This window comes from Entelurus aequoreus, linkage group LG11 (assembly GCF_033978785.1).
Source record: "Entelurus aequoreus isolate RoL-2023_Sb linkage group LG11, RoL_Eaeq_v1.1, whole genome shotgun sequence".
Classification (NCBI taxonomy): domain Eukaryota; kingdom Metazoa; phylum Chordata; class Actinopteri; order Syngnathiformes; family Syngnathidae; genus Entelurus; species Entelurus aequoreus.
Genome location: NC_084741.1, coordinates 50279713 through 50300940, shown reverse-complemented (window position 1 = coordinate 50300940; position 21228 = coordinate 50279713). Strand labels below are relative to the sequence as shown.

The 21228-nt window shown below is 38.4% G+C and overlaps 1 protein-coding gene across 3 annotated transcripts in view; it reads left to right on the top strand.

Moving 5' to 3' along the window:
• Positions 1–21228, top strand: part of LOC133660203 (CUB and sushi domain-containing protein 3-like) — a 616484-nt gene that overhangs the window by 510715 nt on the left and 84541 nt on the right. For all 3 annotated transcript variants that reach the window (XM_062063483.1, XM_062063482.1, XM_062063484.1), the window contains exons 57-59: positions 6687–6869; positions 11960–12136; positions 17154–17336. In XM_062063483.1, the coding sequence (XP_061919467.1) occupies positions 6687–6869; positions 11960–12136; positions 17154–17336 (543 nt within the window). The remainder of the gene's footprint in view (positions 1–6686; positions 6870–11959; positions 12137–17153; positions 17337–21228) is intronic.

Here is a 21228-nt window from a genome sequence, read left to right as displayed (position 1 = left end):
CAAGTCCTTCACTGTAACGTTCCTCATCTACGAATCTTTCATCTTCGCTCAAATTAATGGGGTAATTGTCACTTTCTCGGTCCGAATCTGTCTCGCTCCATAGTAAACAAAGGAAAATTGTGAGGAATACTACCTCCTCTGACATCACGCTACTTCCGGTACAGGCAAGGCTTTTTTTATCAGCGAGCAAAAGTTGCGAACTTTATCGTCAATTTTCTCTACTAAATCCTTTCAGCAAAAATATGGCAATATCGCAAAACGATCAAGTATGACACATAGAATGGATCTGCTATTCCTGTTTAAATAAAAAAAATTCATTTCAGTAGGCAAGATGCTGTTTGCAACTTCCTCACAATAATATTTTGCAAATCAAAAATATAACAAGAACACCACCAGCTAGCTTATGTTACCATTAATGGTTTGACAGCACACATTTGTTTGATAATTGTCTGTTTTTTTTTCACAATTACATTTTTAACGGCCCGAATAAAATGATTGGTGTTTACGGCGGTCACTCACCGGGTCTCGTCAACTCCTACACAGGTAGTGCACGCACACATGCAAAAGCAGTCCAAAAGAAGCAACGAACAATTTGCAGTCATGTTGTTGTTTTGATAAAATATACATTTAATGACAGCTTATACAAGCTATCCAAATTGCTATTATTAGCTAACACATGCATGTGCATGTGTTACATACCTGCTTGGCACTCAGCATTAAGGGTTGGAATTGGGGGTTAAATCACCAAAAATGATTCACAGGCGCGGCCACCGCTGCTGCTCACTGCTCCCTTCACCTCCCAGGGGGTGAGGGTGATGGGTCAAAGGCAGAGGATAATCTCACCACACCTAGTGTGTGTGTGACAATCATTGGTACTTTAACTTTAACTTTTACTTGTGTAGTCAAGAAGCCATGAGAGGGCGGGATATACTGTGTAAAACACATTGGAAAGTTGGCGCCTTCTAGACATCAGTGTAAATGTTGCAAACTGCCCCTTCAATTGTGTACATTCTGAATTGTTATCATAATTATCATTGAGTTCCATCTTCTCAATGAAGGTTGGAGGTTATGGTTTGCCAGTAGAGGTGGGAATCTTTGGGCACCTCACGATTCGATTAATAATCGATTATTGATGCATCTGTAATATATGTATTTTGATGCAGTTTTACATTTATATTCGTTTCACAAAATAAGCGTTTATCACTTTCAACTTTTAAAAACAGTATATTAGTAATACGAAACAGTTAAATTAATTTCCATCACATTTGTTAAATGAATACAAATGTGTGGAAACTGGACCATAAGAGCCTTATAATGAAGGAGCTGGTCGGATCGCTCAGTGAGGTGGCTCGATCAATTATTGACGTTTACTGATCTATTTTATATACGTTCATGTCCGAATTGCGATGCATCTAAAAATGTATTATTTCCCCCACTTCTATTTGCCAATATCACTGGTTTTGAGCTAAGCATTCACTGTTCTATCTTGTGATGCTTTCAACAAATCTGTGTTTTAGTCTTCTTCTTTTCCTTTCCCCCTCTCTTTTTTCCCTTAATGAATTGAGTTTGAAACTAATTATGTCAAATTGTGTGCCCAAAGAACATGTTTGCTAAGTTGTAAAGGTCTTATTTCATATTTTTACAAAGGGATGGTGCTCTTACAGTAGTCTAATATGTATATAATGTTTAGGGATCTCCCGATCCAATATTGATATTGTATATCGGTCCGATAGCACCTGCCTGTCTGCAGCGTGTCCTCCATTAAGTGCACAGGTTTTGTCTTTTCTTGTATTCTAATGAAACTTCTCAGTGGCCTAGTGGTTAGAGTGTCCGCCCTGAGATCGGTAGGTTGTGAGTTCAAACCCCGGCCGAGTCATACCAAAGACTATAAAAATGGGACCCATTACCTCCCTGCTTGGCACTCAGCGTCAAGGGTTGGAGTTGGCGGTTAAATCACCAAAAATTATTCCCGGGCGCGGCCACTGCTGCTGCTCACTGCTCCCCTCACATCCCAACTTTAAAATATTAACAAAAAATAAACATAGCTGATTGAGCTACCCAACAGATGAGCACACAAGCATGTGTTAAGTGAACAATATTGAAGTCTAAAAAATTACATTTGTCAATATAAACAAGAATCACATAAGTATAGTTCCAAATAACTTACTTAACTAAATTTAATAAAGTAGCCAATAACATCATGAGGTTAATCTAACGAATCCTTGTAAAAACTAGGTGTTGCCAAAAAACCCATTACCACTTCAATTTAATTGAAGATAACCCAAGTCCATTCCAATTAAGGTGACGTGTTTGTCGTGACCCCAGGATGCAGTGACGGCAGGCAAAATGTGTGGTGTAATTTGTGCTGATCAATCAATCAATCAATTTATTTCTAAAGCCCCTACTTTAGCTAGAGCTGAACCAAAGTGCTGGACAACAGTGCAAGAAAAACAGAGCATAAAACGAGAGCACATGATAAAAATAATAAAACAAGGGAAAATTAAGTTAAAATTCATTAAAAAAGTGTCACAATAATCTTAAGTACCTAATGCACCTTAAAATAAATAAGACTTAAGTCTAGTCTTAAAAAATTGTAAATTATCTGTGATGGTCCGTAGTTCGGCTGGTAATGTGTTCAGAAGACTTGGACTAGCTACGGAGAAAGACCGATCACCCCACTGTTTATATTTGGACCAAAGAACCTCTTGCGTAGGGGTCACCAACCCGTCGATCACGATCAGCCAGTCGATCTTAGGGACCCTACGGATCAATCGTGAAAATACTAGAGAAAAAATTATTTATTAATATGGCGTCAGTGACACCCCCACCTGGAGAGTGACAAACAGACCCACCAACAGGCACGCATTTTAACCCCTAAAACGGCACGCCTCGCTTCTTTCTCTTCAGCCTCACATCCAGCCGCTCTCCACACCAAGGCCCCACCCCCCGAGTATGGCAGCACACTTGACTTGCTTGTCTCGCAAACGCGTATTACATGACGTGCACGAAAATCATCAGGTTACAACAAGGCATTAAGGCTGATTTTTGCAGCATATCGGACATTTTCTAGCATCCAACATCATACAACTTTTTCTGCATTCAAGGACTGGGGACGCATCATGAGAAAGGCGCCCACACTCTCTGGGCAGCAATCAACCGGCTTCCTCTCTCCACTATTACGGTGCTCTGTTGGAAGTTCTGCCACGTCTTCCACAAACTGTAAGGTTCCGTAAAGGCAAGCGGTACGAGGCCTGTCCGTCGGTCACGCAGCCCACCATCATCATCATCATCATCGCTCGACTGCAACAGGAAGCTAACAAGCCAAATAATCGAGTCCGTGAACATTGCTCCAAAGTACAGATTTTGTCTTGATCTATATACAAAAGTAAACATTGACATGTGCAAAGGCAGTAATATATGGTAAAACAAGGTGACAGCTAAAAAAGGACTTCCCCATTATCCCCTCTTTTCACAAAGGAAAAACCCGCCAGGTGAAAAGCTGATTATACTACTACGGTACTGACATAAGTTGACTCGCGTCCCATATGTGACCAAAGGGTGAACAAATATACTACAGTACTAGGATTAGAGTGGCCATAAACAATTAGTTTCTACAGCTGGGGTCCTCAAAGTGTGGCACAGGGGCCATCTGTAGCCCGTGACTTGTTTGTTATTGGCCTTATGCACATTACAAAAACAAAACAAAAAAATCTTGGGAACACAAAGCTTAGTCTTTAAAAAAAAAAAAAAATATATATATATATATATATATATATATATATATATATATATATATATATATATATATATATATATATATACAGTATATATATATATATACAGTATATATATATATATATATATATATATATATATACATATATATATATATATATATACAGTATATATATATATATATATATATATATATATATATATATATATATATATATATATATATATATATATATATACATATATATATATATATATATATATATATACAGTATATATATATATATATATATATATATATATATATATATATATATATATATATATACAGGTATATATATATATATATATACAATATACATCCTTACTATAGCCAACACAAATAGCCTCTGTGTTTTTCCTGAAATCCCCTGAAGAGCAGGGAAACCTGCGAAACAGGCTTGTAGGGATGAAATAGCCTCTGTGTTTTTTCATGACCAAACGTATATTCCGCTCTACCCCGGTATTGAGCACTGTATAACGTATAAACCACAGAAACCTTGACTATATATATATATATATATATACAGTGGGGCAAAAAAGTATTTAGTCAGCCACCCATTCATCATCATGAATGGGTGGCCACGGTATAGCTCGGTTGGTAGAGTGGCCGTGCCATCAACCTGAGGGTTGCAGGTTCGATCCCCGCTTCCGCCATCCTAGTCACTGCCGTTGTGTCCTTGGGCAAGACACTTTACCCACCTGCTCTCAGTGCCACCCACACTGGTTTAAATGTAACTTAGATATTGGGGTTTCACTATGTAAAGCGCTTTGAGTCACTAGAGAAAAGCGCTATATAAATAGAATTCACTTCACTTCACTTCACCCATTGATTGTCAATGGGTGGCTGACTAAATACTTTTTTGCCCCACTGTGTGTATATATATATATATATATATATATATATATATATATATATATATATATATATATATATATATATATATATATATATATATATATATATATATATATATATATATATATATATACCTCTGTAGAGACCAGGGATCTTGAGCTTGAAAAGGTTGGTGACCACTGCTCTAGTGGCTGTTTGTTGACAGACTGTAGAGCTCGACTTGGGCGATAGATGTTTTGGATTTTACACAAATAAGATGGATCAGTACCATGAATTTCCTTGAAAACAAACATTAAAAGTTTAAAATCAACTCTAAGCCTGGATAGAAGCCAGTGCAGAGACTGCAGAACTATCTCAATGTTTATTTATATATCGTATAGTGTTTGTCAAGAGTGGAATATTTAATGTTGACTGGTTGACACCAACATACAGGGCATTACAGAAGTCAGGACGAGAACCGATAAAAACATGAATAGCCGTTTCAAAGTCTTGCTTGCTGACAAAGGTATTTGCTTTAGCCAGAAGGCTTAGCTAAAAAAACTAACTCGAACAACAGGGTGAAAATTTCAGATTGTTGTCCCAGATTAACTTCCATCTTATTTACCACTGGTTTGCAGTAGGGAGCAAGATAACTCAGATCAGGGACAGCATTTGGGGGAATGTTAGATCCAAACACAATGCATTCTGTTTTAGACTCATTTACAGTAAATATAAGAAATGATGGGACAACCATGCTTTGATGTCTCTTCTGCAGTTAAACATGGAATCCATTGAAATAGGAATGTCTGAAAAAACGGTAGATAAAGTTGCAGATCATCGGCATAGAAATGGAAAGAAAGGTTGTGTTTGTCAATAATTGAACTTAGGAGCAACAAATATAAGGAAGACAGCACTGATCCAAGAACATATCCTTTAGGCACACCAGAAGACAGTGGCACACCGGGAGATATAAATTCATGGTAACACTTTAGTATGGGAAATATATTCTAAGTAACAAAGACTTAATTTAGAGTTATTTTAACACTAAGAGAACATATAAGGGTCAGGGTTAGGGTTAGGGTTAGGGTTACTAATAAGCAATAATTCTGAGGTTATTGAGGGAAGACTCTTAGTTAATGGCTTACTGGTTGTATAATAAGGCCATGCAAAATAAGGCATTAATAAGTACTTAATAATGACTAATTAAGAGCCAATATGTTACTAATTTGCATGTTAATAAGCAACTAATTAATGGTGAATATGTGTTCCCCATACTAAAGTGTTACCAAATGTATTAATCGTAACTGCAAAACTTCTGTCGGTCAAGTACGACTCAAACAATTGAAAAACAGTCCCATGAAGGACAAATATTTGGGCGAATCGTTCAATGAAGCTGGCGTGTTAAAAGGTATTAAATGCAGCATGGACGTCCAACATCTCCACCATGACAGGCTTTTTGGATCCACAGGACAAAATAATAACATTCTGGACTTTAAACAGTAATGTGTCGTGATCTAAAACCAGACTGAAACTTTATCTAAAATAGTATTGTTGTAATATTGTATCGGATTATTGTTGGCATCATATCAGAAGTGAAAAAGTTGCATCGGGACAACCTTCCTGTTAGACAATTGCACAGTATGTTTCATCACACGACCGTGACATGGGCGATTATTTGCAACCGTAAAAAATGCATCAAGCTCGTGAGGTCAACCCTTGTGCATCATTTCTAATAACCACAGTTGGTTGCCACTTATGTCTGCCCCGCACACTTTATAGATAGAGAGCGGCTGGTGTCAAAGCTGTAAAAAGTATTAGTGCTCCAGGTTGTTGGCTTGGGGACAAATGCTCATTGGAGCATTGTGTGTTTTATCGCGGCCTTCTGGACAACTCCAAAGATGTACGATCAAAAGTCCATTTTGTGTTGCCGTGCTGCTTGACAGACAAGGAACGCTGGATTCACAACGATACCGACTTGAAAGGTCCCTCTGTGAGAGTGCCTACCTCGCTGAGGGGGACACTGCCTTGTGTTTCTTTCTTTCATTGCTCCTTGTGTGGTTATCTCTCACTGCAGGCGACACTGCGGGCACCTGCGGGGATCCTGGCACGCCTGCACATGCCAGCAGGGAGGCTGGCAACTTCAAAGTGCGAAGCAAGGTGCGATTCACCTGCGCAGTGGGACATACGCTGTACGGCTCGGCAGAGAGGATCTGCTTCCCCAACGGGACGTGGTCGGGCAGACAGCCATTCTGCAAACGTAAGGGAACTCACACGATGTCTCTGTGTTATGTTTGCAACAGTGGGCGAGGAGAGGAGCTTTCAAAACAATACTATACTCATATTTCCTCGCACTCAGTGATAGATCCACCTTTGAACTCGTGGTGTTACATAAAAAGACATGTGGGATGATTTTTCTCTCCAAAAAGTGCCTATAGCAACAAATTATAAACTGCAATATTTGAACAGTATCAAAAAATATAATGCACGTGGTACATGTGGATGTGCATGCTGCAGGCTTCGACAATGTCACTCCAATTAATATATGTATAGTTCAATACATTAAAGCAGGGATGTCAAACGTACGGCCTGCAGGCCGGATCAGGCTCGCAAACAGGTTTTATCTGGCCCGCGGGATGAGTTTGCTAAGTTTAAAAATGAGCCGAAATGTTTTAATGAAAGAAACTGCTGTTCTAAATGTGTCCACTAGATGTCCCAATATCAATTATTTGTATCTTTGTAGATTATGCTACATATGTATAAAAAAAAATTAACCACATGATGTTAGTGCACCAGTTGAAATAAATACCATCCTGTAATTTGATTTTAATAATGTTTTTTTATCTTGATAGATTGAAAATGAACACCAATGAGTTGACTGACGAACATTATCACATAATTTATTTTACAAAGTATAAAAAGATGGAATACTAATAACCGCAACATGTAAGTGTAAAAAAACCAACAACATAACAACAAAGTTAACAATCTAAAGTTGTCTTTATTTTTAAGTTATCGTGCTGTGATTTTACCAGTCCGGCCCACTTGGGAGTAGATTTTTCTCCACGTGGCCCCCGATCTAAAATGAGTTTGACACCCCTGCATTGAAGCGTACATGCGTTGAACCTCACCATTTTTTTCATTGGGACAAAGTTGTCGACACTTTGGTCAAGCTGTGGTACGGACTGTGGTGAACGAACCCTTGTGAATTTTGACGGCATTATTTAAAAAGAACCCCAGCTCTTCTTCCGCCGTGGCTTATCTCAGGAGGTTCAATCGGATATCAAGGCAAATTTTTGAGTGCTTTTTTCTTCTCTCCTTTACCGCGGGCCAGCTGGGCACAGTGCCAGTGTCATTTCTAATATGACAGGCCAACGCAGCAGACCCTCTGAGTTCCTCTCTCTGTGTCGCTTTTCCATTCAATCTCTCTTTTTTTTCCATCCGTCTCGCTCGATCGCTCATTTCCTCCAGCCAGCCTTTTTTTTATCTCGTTTCTGCCCAGATTTCTCTCCCACTTAATCTTATTGTCTGGCTACCTTTCTTTCAGTGTCTTTTATTCCCTCCGTCCTCACTTGCTGTCTCCTGACTGAATACCTAATGTGAGCACGCGCACGGGTTTGCGCGTGCCTAATGATGATTATAGCACCTGGTGGCGTGTGTGAGTAATATGCTCACGCATTCATAAGTGTTTGTTTCAGCATATGTGCTAATTGACCAACCTCCGCAGTAGCCACAACATGTCTCTTTCCTGCATGAATCACGGTGTCATATGTTCCAGGCAATTAGGTGATTTACAAATCAAATCCGTTTTCTAATTAGACGTGATGCTGAGCAGGAGAAAAATAGAATAATTTTGTCTCTTTAGAAAGCATTTATCCTTGCAATACATTTATAAATGTGTATAAGATGATAATTTGGCACGCTATTTTGTAAAGTTAATTAAAAAATGATATTTGTTCTAAACATTTATTACATTAAACTTAAAGGGGATCTGCATTTTTTTTCCATTTTACAATCATTATGAAAGACATGACGACAGATGTTCTTTTTTAATGCATTCCAAATACAAAATAAATAAAAAACTAAAAAAAAGTCTGCTTACAGTGCAGCCATTCAGATGTCCTCTATTGCGCCCATAAAATCCAATAAATAACTATTCAAAAAGCGGCAACAATACTCCATTTACATTTTGTGACTTGAATATTAACCAAGTATTAGTGATATTGTTATTATGAGCGCAAACGCTGACAAACTATTTATAGCGGCGTCGTAATCACTTCCGTGTGTGTCTATGTTTACATCATCGAGTGGTCTGCTCTTTCCTCTCTTCTCTGCTCCTTGTAAGTTCATTGTAGATCATAAATCAAAAGAACAACCATCAAGCATGTTGCTTTTATTAGCATTAAAATGGTGCTTTAGGGCCACGTTCACACTGCAAAATATGATGCCCAATTTAGATTTTTTGTTCAATCCGATCTTTTTATGTAAAATTTAGGGCTGTCGAAATTGACGCGATAATTGGTCCTTTAATGTCAATTTTTTTTAAAGCGCCATTAACGTCCTGACTCCTATTTGACCCTCGTCCCATTCCGTAGCTTGAGGAATTGTAATGGCTATCCAGTTACTGTGGAGCTACAAGCAGGTAAAATAGGGAGCAAAAATGCACAAAGAAATCGAGACATAATAGAAGTCTCAGGTCCAAAGCCATGGCAAGTCGTTCTAAGGACAAAACAAGACAATTTTAACTTTGATCGCCGTGAGACGACGACATTGGAGCGAACGCTGCTGGCCCACTTTGCGTTTCAGTTTATATTGTAGCCAAACCTTTCCCCTAAAGATATGTCTAAAAAACTTTTGTTATTTTTTATAATTTTTGCCCATTTATTGTGTTGTGTTTACTTTTCCGATTAATGCAGAACCAGCATAGCAGTTTTGAATTGGCATCAATCAGAGATATCGAACACTTTTCTGTTCCTTCTCGTCCTACCAACCAAGTTATTGTCTGTTGGTGTTTTTTTTTATTAAGGAAGTATGTAGCTATCATATACCTCCTCCATGTAAATACGTTTTTCATAATGCATTTTCTCATGTTTGAGTCCAGATGCACAAATGCGCTGTTGATGCGAACCACAGCTTCGCGCACACAATATTTGTCAGCGTGCATATTTTTGTGTTGTCTAGATTGCAATTCAGAAAAGGTGTTACAAATTAGCGATGTGTGCTGCTGGTTCAACACATCACACACAGGTCAGAGCATAATAAATTAAGGTGCAGAAAATGATCGTCTTTGTGGTAAAAGTCCCATTTGCATGCAAAATCCTCATTTAAATAAGGCAGTGTTAAAGGAAAAAGAGGTGATTTTTAGCCTCTCTCGATTTTGTACTTAGAAAAAATCCAAATTTTTTTTTTTTTTTACATCAGATGCAACACGGCCACTCATAATACTCACTTTTTTTTTTTTTTTTTGCTCATACTGTTCAGCACGTGGTATTTTGATTTTAGTAAGCTAGGTCCTGAATGTTTTTTGTTCAAACTCACTAAAAATGGACATTACGTTAGTAAACTATTTTTGGCGCAACCTGCAAGGAATGAAAACAAAGTTGTTCCAGTGGTGCACTTGCTTAAATTGACTATCTAGCAAGAGACACGCTACAAAACCTGAAATTGGAGGTGTGGGAACACTTTGGATAGACAAAGGGAGTCATTCAAGGCAACTGATCTCGAAAACCTGCAGAAATAAAGGGGTTCAACACTATTAGCTGTGGCATTTGCCGATCACCACCAATTTTTAAACACCAAAGTAAAGGTAACACATAATAACCGAGTGAAATTATGGTAGTGGCAAGTTACCTAATGAAGCATTAAGTTGGAAGGGATTTAAATATAAACATGTCCCTGACAATCTGTGGCATAACAGTGAGAGTTAAACTGTCAGTTCAGTGTAAACAAACAATTAGCAAAGCGGCATTCTTGTCCGTAGCCTACTGTATTATTTGATAACTGTCTAATTTCTGACAGCAATAATTACCACATTAGAATCTCTAAATAATGTTAATGTGATGTTGTACATTGGTTTATTTTTAGTGTTATGCAATGAATTAACAACAATCACAAATAAATTATATGTACTGTAGCAGGTGTAGGATTAAATAAGCTCTGCTTCTTTCTACTTCTTTTCAGACATGTTGAATTGTGTAATTGTGAATATGTGCTACAGTTTGGTAGAGAATTCGATACTTTTATAGATACTGACCAAATTATGTCAGTACTACCGGGTACCAATTCATGTAAAATCTAACGGTGCCATATTTCGATATCATTGTTGCACATGACATCACATCCGGTTATAGATCAGCTCAAAAACTCAAGTGGCACTCCAATGTAGTTACAGGTCCAATTTTTTAAAATGCCCTAGCTTGATGGATTTGCCATATAAATGCTGCTTAATGGTGATTTCAACACCACCAGATTTGGTAATGAAAACTTCAACGAAGATGCACGTTACAACAAGCAGCTTGTGTGTAATAAGTACAATATCTACTATACAATAGAAACAAGTTTTAGGGTGCAACAAAAGACTAGATTCAACCTAATGGCAAAGACTACTCCCTGACCAGGCAACACAAAGTAGCCTATACACTACTGCCATCTAACGTCTTGGAATTGGCAACTGCATACAACGTCTACGAAATAACACTTGTAAATGAGACTCAGAAGTGTAAGAAAACAAGATATAACAACTTGACAGAAAAAATAACATTACCAGATTAGCGTTAAATGTTAAATGAAAAAAATGATTATATTATTAGACAAATGAACATTTATTAACACATGAACACACACAGAAGTACAGAAAATGGTTTCTAATTTCCAGGCACCTGGAAATGGCATATCGATTCCAATGTGAAAGCTACCCATCCCTACATCCTGTGTGACCTTATATGCATGTTTGGAAATAAACTCAAACTCAATGTGTAATCATTGTGATAATCGTGAAACTGTAATTATTCCTCAATTTATAATCTTATAGTCCAAATCTATAATCGTTGCATCCCTACGTGTATATCATGTTTTGTTTTTGAGGCTGTTTTCAAAATAAACAAGAGCAATTCCCATCAATGAGCAGTAATCTGATTTGACAACAGATATACATACACTAGGTCAATGGAAAAAAAAAATCCAACAATTTATCTCATAAACAAATATGGTTATCATTGTAATATGAAGAAGCCCTTTGTTCACTTTGAGGTGAATACTCGTCATCTTCCGGCTTGTTATGGAAAATATGAAATCAATTTTTTTTTTTTCACTTTTGACCCTCAACTCCTCCATTTCTCGCCTACATTGCAGCAATGCAGTGTGGGAACCCAGGGACACCTGCTCATGGCCGTATTTCCCGTGTGGATGGTACAACCTTCTCCCACTCCATTGTGTATTCTTGTATGGAGGGTTATTTCCTGTCAGGCTCACCCACACGCCAGTGTCTGGCGAATGGCACGTGGTCTGGCATGGCTCCAAACTGCACATGTGAGTATTTTTCTGCACATCTGAAACATGAAGAATAAACGTGTTGCTGAATTTACTTGAAAGGTTTTCCACCTACTGATGTTTATCATATTTTCTGATGTATTAAGGACATGTTGATATAATTAAAAAAATGCTTCTCGGTGAGAAATAATAGACCATACATCTATTCATAACTCAAAATCATGCACATGAATGCAATGACCCAATAGGTTATTGTTTCTTACCAAAACAGAATTAATTAAATAAACAAATACAAACAAACTGACAATGACTGTCATGGCTGTGAATGTCAGTCACACACGATCAACTGAATCCGTAATTTTTCTGAAGTGTTGCCTGATGAGCTTTAAAAAGTGGATTGAATTAAGCTAAAATATGCATCTAAATCTTAAAGTAGCACATAAATCTATGAGCACCTTCTCTGAACTGTCAAGCTTTTAAGTGCCTTCATTTCTGCAAATGAGCCTTGCAGTAATTAGGCAGTGTGGAAAATTATACTGAATTGAAGACTATCAAATACATTTCGCAATGCACTCCCCATACTCTCTGAGCACTCCCCACAGGACTTCCCGGGGCACACGGTCGAATGCCTTCTCCAAGTCCACAAAGCACATAGACTGGTTGGGCAAATTCCCTTGCACCCTCAAGGACCCTGCCGAGAGTATAGAGCTGGTCTGCCATTCCACGACCAGGACGAAAATCACACTGTTCCTCCTGGATCCGAGGTTCGACTATCCGGCGTAGACTCCTCTCCAGTACACATGAATAGACCTTACCGGGAAGGCTGAGGAGTGTGATCCCACGATAGTTGGAACACACCCTCCGGTTCCCCTTCTTAAAGAGAGGAACCACCACCCCGGTCTGTCAATCCAGAGGTACCGCCCCCGATGTCCATGCGATGTTGCAGAGTCTTGTCAACCAAGACAGCCCCACAGCATCCAGAGCCTTAAGGAACTCCGGGCGGATCTCATCCACCCCTGGGGCCTTGCCACCGAGGAGCTTTTTAACTACCTCGGCAACCTCAGCCCCAGAAATAGGAGAGCCCACCACAGATTCCCCAGGCACTGCTTCCTCATAGGAAGACGTGTTGGTGGGATTGAGGAGGTCTTCGAAGTATTCCCTCCACCGATCCACAACAGCCGCAGTAGAGGTCAGCAGCACACCATCCTCACCATACACGGTGTTGCAACAAGATATTCCAAACATTTATTTGGTGATTACTTTTTGTGTATTTTTTTTCATGTTTTTTTTATTTTTACTTTTTAACTGTATATATTTAGATTGAAATTATGTCCAGCTTACATTTTCCTTTTTTAAAGTACCGGTTCTGGCACCGTTTAGTAACCGGTGTTCTGGCAAGACGTGCTCCACATTAGAATTCATGGCTTCCCGCATGCATATGAATCCAAAGAATGTGGAAATGCAATTGCTCATTGAAGGACATACAGTTGTGCTCAAAAGTTGACATACACTTGTAAAGAACATATTGTCATGGCTGTCTTGAGTTTCCAATCATTTCTACTTTTCTTATTTTTTTGTGATAGAGTGATTGGAGCACATAATTGTTGGTCACAAAAAACATTCATGAAGTTTGGTTATTTTATGAATTTAAAATGGTTCTACTGAAAATGTGACCAAATCTGCTGGGTCAAATGTATACATACAGCAATGTTAATATTTGTTTACATGTCCCTTGGCAAGTTTTACTGCAATAAGGCGCTTTTGGTAGCCATCCACAATCTTCTGGTTGAATTTTTGACCATTCCTCTTGACAAAATTGGTGCAGTTCAGCTAAATGTGTTGGTTTTCTGACATGGACTTGTTTCTTCAGCGTTGTCCACACGTTTAAGTCAGGACTTTGGGAAGGCCATTCTAAAACCCTAATTCTAGCCTGATTTAGCCCTACCTTTGCCACTTTTGACGTGTGTTTGGGGTCATTGTCCTGTTGGAACACCCAACTGCGCCCAAGACCCAACCTCTGGGCTGATGATTTTAGGTTGTCCTGAAGAATTTGGAGGTAATCCTCCTTTTTCATTGTCCCATTTACTCTCTGTAAAGCACCAGTTCCATTGGCAGCAAAACAGGCCCAGAGCATAATACTACCACCACCATGCTTGTCGGTAGTGTTCATGAATTCCAATAAGGAGCATGTCTCGCCAGCACACCAACACCATTTTAGAAGCACCAGAAATGTACAGTAAACAATATCCTACCCTAACAATAACACAAACGTGAGGCCAGTGCAATACGTAACTCAGGACACTGGCAAACATATGACATGATTCACCAGCTCGCAATATTATTCACGCCAACAGCAATGTGATACATTTGACATCATTCGATAGAACCCATGGATCATATGAAGCAATGAAAACAAGTGTTGGGCTCTTTAGTATTGTTAGACAGCTGTTCTTGTTATTTTTGTTGTAAGCCCTGTTTATGTATTTATTATATATGTTAAATGTTGTCAACGTGTGTTGGTTTGTAACTTTTTTTAAACACATTCTGCACTGACATACTTTCTTTGTTTTTTTTTTTCTGTTTGGGGTTTGAAGATAGGATTAGATGTGGACTTCATGCCAGCATACTGATCAGTGTGTTGGATGAGATACATTTTGTCTCCAAGTATTCCTTTTACATTAAACATCACAGTTCCTATTGAGAGATGAAAACGTTAATGCAGGTAAAAGTAATACACAAATAACTCATGTCTGTCCACATGTGTACAGTAGCTTTTACATCAGACTAACATCAGAGGAATACATAAATCAAGCAAAAGAGAGTGAGAGCATACAGGTAGTGAATTAAAAAATGTCAACTGTTGTAGCAAATTGCCTGCAACTTTTTGACATTGCGTTGACACATTGTGTAATTCATGATTCAATGCACTTAGACTAGTCTTCAGTTTTTGTTTGTATTTTTTGCCTTCCAGTCCAGTATAAGGCTCTTTTTTCCCAAATGTGCTTTTTTCTTTACTAATTGACATTTTCATCAACTGCTTTCTTATTTCATGCCAACCGCCTGCGGCTTTTGTTTGGAGAGACTTATCAAATTTAATTCCAGATAATATGCTACAGTGGAGTCTTAACCGCTTGAGGTGGTCTTCTGTATTACCATCAGGCTTTTGTAATGTGCACATTTCATACAAATGTTTTAAAAGTTCAATCAAGCCATTAAAAGTGCTGGTGTCAGAGTGTATCAAGAGACAGTGCCATATATACAATAGACCAGGGGTAGGGAACCTATGGCTCTCGAGCCAGATGTGGCTCTTTTGATGACTGCATCTGGCTCTCAGATAAGTCTTAGCTGACATTGCTTAACACGATAAGTAATGAAGAATTCCGCTGGTAATCACAGTGTTAAAAATAACGTTCAAAATATAAAACATTCTCATGCATTTCAATCCATCCATCCGTTTTCGACCGCACCTGTTCAAGAAGTCGCATTAATGGTAAAAAGTATTCAATTTATTATTGGTTAGCTTCAGAATAACAATGTTATTAAAAATAACAAGAAACTTATTGTACTCTAAAAATGTTGGTCTTACTTAACAATGCAGGCATTTAGTTGTATTCAGTGTTAAAAAATAGTATATGGCTCTCACGGAAATACATTTTAAAATATTTGGCTCTCTCAGCCAAAAAGGTTCCTGACCCCTGCAATAGACAATATAATATGTATCAACCAGATATCCTCCTAGGAACAAGCAAACCTGTTCATTGGACTTTTTGTTGCCGATTTATTTATTTTTTGTCAAAGTTACATGTTTTAGATCAAAATAGCCCTGTTATGCAAAATACAAATGTTCACTGCAGAGTGCATGTCTGCCTCACAGCCAAGTGGGTTTGCATCTTGGCTCGGACCGGTCTGTTTGGATAGTAGTGCATATATGAGGAAAATGTATCAAAATATTTCCAAGAAAACCTTACAGAGCACCAAAATGTACACACAACCTTCATCAGTGAAAAACAGGCACACATTGAATCTTCATTTTTTTTTAATCCAGGATTTGGCTTACTTTACTTTGTAACATGCCTTGTTCTGCTTTTCATGTTCAAGTTGAAAATATCTAGCTGTCCTATTTGAGAAAACACAGGGCACAGTGCTCAGATCCTAGCAACTCAAACAAGATCTCATCCAGAATTTGGATGAATACATCCAAGTGTTGATATCCTTGGCAGGAACTGATTATAAACAAACAGGAATTAATTTCATGTCGGAGGCGTTTGCAAGGACGACCATATGCATCAAACTGCCCCCTTTCATTAAGGCGAAAAAGTCAGGCAAGTATTTTTTTAATAAGCGAGTGTAAATTAAGGCTGAAAGATTAGAGAGGGGCTATGAAAAAGCAATTAAAAAGAGGTTGGCAACATGTTTTTCCATCAGATAGAATGAGGTCAATACCTGACATTGTAATGGGCAACACCCAGCCATGTGTTTTGGCATATTAGCAAAACACTTCTACAAAGGCATCAGCTGAAATCGTCAAATACCGAGAGCTGAACCTTCTACATCAGAAGTATGTGTTCCTAGTATAGTCCACCATCAATCCCACAATCCTCATGGTGGAACTGCTCAGTTTTTTAGTGTGCGTATATACCCTTTGCATTATGGTTAGCCATTTTTATGGTGCACCAGTGTATCATTCAAGCCCACAAAGTTTGAAAATGAATGTGTATGTGAGACTATTATTTTTTATGTGTACCTTCTGCAAATATTGCAAATAAAGGGACAGCGAGATTGGGAGACCAACAATAAATTGGAATAAAAAAAAAAGTTGCCCTCTCCTGTGTTTTCACAACTTCAGATTGCTTTCTGAAACAAAGTGAAAGAATATGTGAATGGCAAAAGGTACCTGTTGTCAGCAATACCTCAACGTTCAAGTATAATGGTGTTGCTATAACCAATAATGTGCAGTGAGGAATAAGTGTTGTCATTTTGTAAGCAGCATTTCAATGTTCTTCTTGATTTTAATAAAGTTATATTTCTAATGTTTTTGCTTTCTCCATGATGACAGTGATCACTTGTGGTGACCCTGGAAGCCCAGCAAATGGACTTAGACTTGGAGATGATACCACAGTGGGCCACAATGTGACATTTTTATGTCAGCTGGGCTATGTGATGGTGGGAGGAGACCAAAACGTTACTATGACCTGCACCAACAACGGCACGTGGAGTGGCACCATTCCAGCATGCAAGGGTAAGGGCCACTCGCTCGCATTGCACGTTTTTGTTCTCGTTTAAAATGGAGGTAGATAAACTTAAAAATATTACACATATAAAACCCATCTAACCTCCTGAAAATCAGCATTTTTTTTGCGTAACAGGGAGATTTATTTCCAAAATGTGTAACTCTGACAAGAGAAATAGACAAAAGGTTGGCTGCAAAAAAAGCTGGTTTTGAGTATACTATTCAAAATAATGAAATCCTTCAAATGACAAAAAACAAGTGAACTGAATGTTTGTTTCTGTTTGTTCAAACATACTCAAGGAAGGTAAAAAATGTGCATGAATAACAATCGATGACCCTATGTTTTGTTTGACTGAATCAAGACAATAATAAAAGGTAATGTACATAGTTATAGATGACTGGTATACCATACACACAGACCTTAGCAGATCTTACGAGATATATTGTGTGCCTGGCCTGCAGACATTGTCGTCATTTGTCAAACAAGTTCTAAATATCTTCCGCGGCATTGTAGATAGTGTTAAAAAGTATATGCAGTGTGGCTACTAGGAATGGGTAATTATATAGGCACCCAACAAATTCCGTCAGTACTACCTGGTATCGACTCATATAAAATCTAACAGTGCCGTGTTTCGATACCTTTGTTGCTTGTGACGTCACGTTCGGTTGCAGATTAAACACTTGGCGAGGAAACAATCACTCAAGCAGCACTCTAAGCGGACCTTGTATATTGCCAATAAAACAATTATGCCTTATAAAAAATGTTTTAAAGTAAAGTAAGTCTCCATTGTTCCTAAATCTGCTAGCTTGATGTAATTTACATTGTCTTCACAATATACATGCTACTGATTAGCATTTTTACATGGCGATTTCAACATCTCCAAACATGGTAATCTAAGTACAACTAAGATGCACTTTACCATCAAACAGCTGGTATTAAATTCAATACTTAGAGCATTAACATTTATTAGGGCGCAACAAAGTCTAGCTTTAGCTTAATGGCAAAGACACTGATGCTGAAAATCATACTTTAAATTTTAACCCTAACCGGAACCCAGCAACACAAATCACAGGGCCTTAAAACTATTACATTCAGCAACCGTTCTGCTCATTAATATAATTTGATATGAAGTTACAATATTGATTTGTACAAGATGATTGACAACTATATTTTGACCTGTTTGTTATCTGAAAATGAAGGAAGTTCTGTTTATTTTTCATGCAGCACCTGCCACAACTCCCTCACGTTGATAAAATGGCTGAAAACCTAAAGTATGCTAATTTTGGACAGGGCTTAAACATGTGCAGAATGTTGGGGTATTAGCCATTTTCACCACAGCAAGAAATTGGTTGTGTGTTGGAATTTCTGTGTTGATTGAATGTATCTGTTCCACACATGCTTGCATGAGATAACTAATTATTTTATACAAATACCACAGTCCAAAAACATTCATTGAGGTTAAATTGACCTATATTCACATCATTTGTGCGAATATACTGTAAGTGTGAATAGGTTTTCCTGCAATTGACTGGCGACCAGTTCATGATGCATCCCACTTCAGATAGGCTCCAGAAAATTAACCAAAGTATTTACTATTCAGAATGCTGATAAGTAGTTTAAAAGGGACAACCGCAGCTTGGACCTCCATAAACACCCTAATAAACAGGACTTTAGGGATTAACTGGCCACATAAACACAGCCTCAAATAGAAAAGTGTGTGTGTGTGTGTGTGTGTGTGTGTGTGTGTGTGTGTGTGTGTGTGTGTGTGTGTGTGTGTGTGTGTGTGTGTGTGTGTGTGTGTGTGTGTGTGTGTGTGTGTGTGTGTGTGTGTGTGTGTGTGTGTGTGTGTGAGAGCTGAATGTAGTAGAAGACTCAAAAACAAAACAAGGAATTTGATACGACAGAACTCGTGACACAACAAGGGAGAACCAAAAGGCAACAAAGCGGGAAATAGTCGTCGGGACAGAAGGACAGGGCAGACACGGGTGTGTTGTCAAGCGGAAAAAACAAACAAAGACTATTAAAGAACATAAATATAGATTCAAATAAGAAAACAAAATAAATCTTAAACTAAAGACTGAGACTACAGCAGGTATAAAAGCTGCATGCGGCATGCCGTCAACCTTGGTAAGTGTGCTGTAACAACCTTGGCTTGCTGCCATTCTGTCATGTACAATAAAAAGTATGTGCTTGCATACTGAGCTCTAATGAGATTAGCAAGCAAGGTGACAGAGTTTCCTATGTGGTCACACACTGGCATATTACTCTCTTAAGTGTGCTGACAACAGAAGTGGCAATAGCACATCAGAGTGCCTGTGAGACAAGCACGTACTTTAATGAAGGCATATTTGTTTGTATACACACATTTGCTGTTGACTAAATTATACCCTTCATTGCGTAATTAGAACTGCACCTTATATTTCTTGGCAACATATTTGGGCCTGGAAAAACAAAGCATTCAAAATGTATGGTCCATAATGAAGGTTGTAATTGCTTCAGCTACTACTACAACAGTGTGTCAAGAGTTCTACTTGTATGTCAAAGCGTGAAGTACCTTTGAGACCTGATGATTGATTACCACCAAGTCCTCAATTTTACAACCACAATCACTGTAATGGTTCTCTAAAAAGTTAACTGCACAGGCCTGTGCTCTCTCTGTGGACTTGATTTGTGTTAATGTTGTTGAATCCAGCACAAGTATCAGGGGTCCCATGCGTTTCGGAAAACCTGGAAAAGTATTGTCCCAATTTTCTAGTCAGAGAATGAGATAAAAGGTCAAATGTCATTGAAGTGGATTCATACCCCACCTGCCTTGTGACCGAATGCAAAGGGATTAAAAGTTATCCGCATGCACATCTGTAATTCACTTTATCGTTTGGGAAACATAAAGGCACAGCCCTTCTCTGCTTCAAGCCGGCATACCACCCCACGTGACGCATTTCTGCTTGGAGCAGTTCTGTAAACCAGCGCTTACTTTGACTTTGTCACTGGATTTAGCGACTTTTCAAACCCCGTTCAGGATTTAAAGCCTCGAGGCAAAACTAATGACCAAAATTCAAAAAAAATTGCTCGTATTGTTCCGCGAATGTAAGGTTTTCTCTCTGTTCTCTGTTGAGTAACAGACACAGTAGGGTTACTGTTGCTGTGTCATTTACTACGCCGGGTTAAATAATTAAGGTCATTAATTTGAACTAAAAGTAGTTAACAGAGTGAAATGAGCGCAGAAAACAAGGACGGGAGCATCTTATAAAATGGGAAAAGTAGGCAGTGCAAGCAAACCCCTGTCATGTCTTACGGTATTACCACTGTTAGCATGAATGCATAAATTTATGTGATTTAACATTACAGCTGTCAGTCATTCAAATTGACTTTATTTTGTGTTCATGTGATAACTTGCCTATGTAGTAGCTACAAATGTTTTGAATTCAGGGAAAGAGTGAGAACCAGGAAGCATGCATTGTAGCGACTGTTAGTCCATGACCAATGCATCAAACTCTTGATTTTAAAGTCACAGATTAGCGTGTCTGCCACAGCAATCCTAAAAGTAACTATTAGCATGGGAGATTAACGACAGGGGACAGTTTTCAAGCGCACTCGCACACGAAAGATGGCTGGCTCGTTGTTGCTAAGAAACTGTTCCCAAGTTGCTTCCTCAGTTACAGAGAACAAAGCTACTTTTGGATTTGCTCCTTAAAGAACGGTGAATCACAGATGAAACATGAGAGAAAATAGGTTGTTGGAGATTGGCAGGCAGTCAGACATCCAATAAGAAAGAGACGAGGCAAAGGCAGGTATGATGCATGACTCTATCATTAATTGAGATGAGAATAGATATCTGCAGAGATGTTCCAATCCAGATCATGGAATTTTGCCTTTTTTAACTGATCTGTGGTGAGCTGT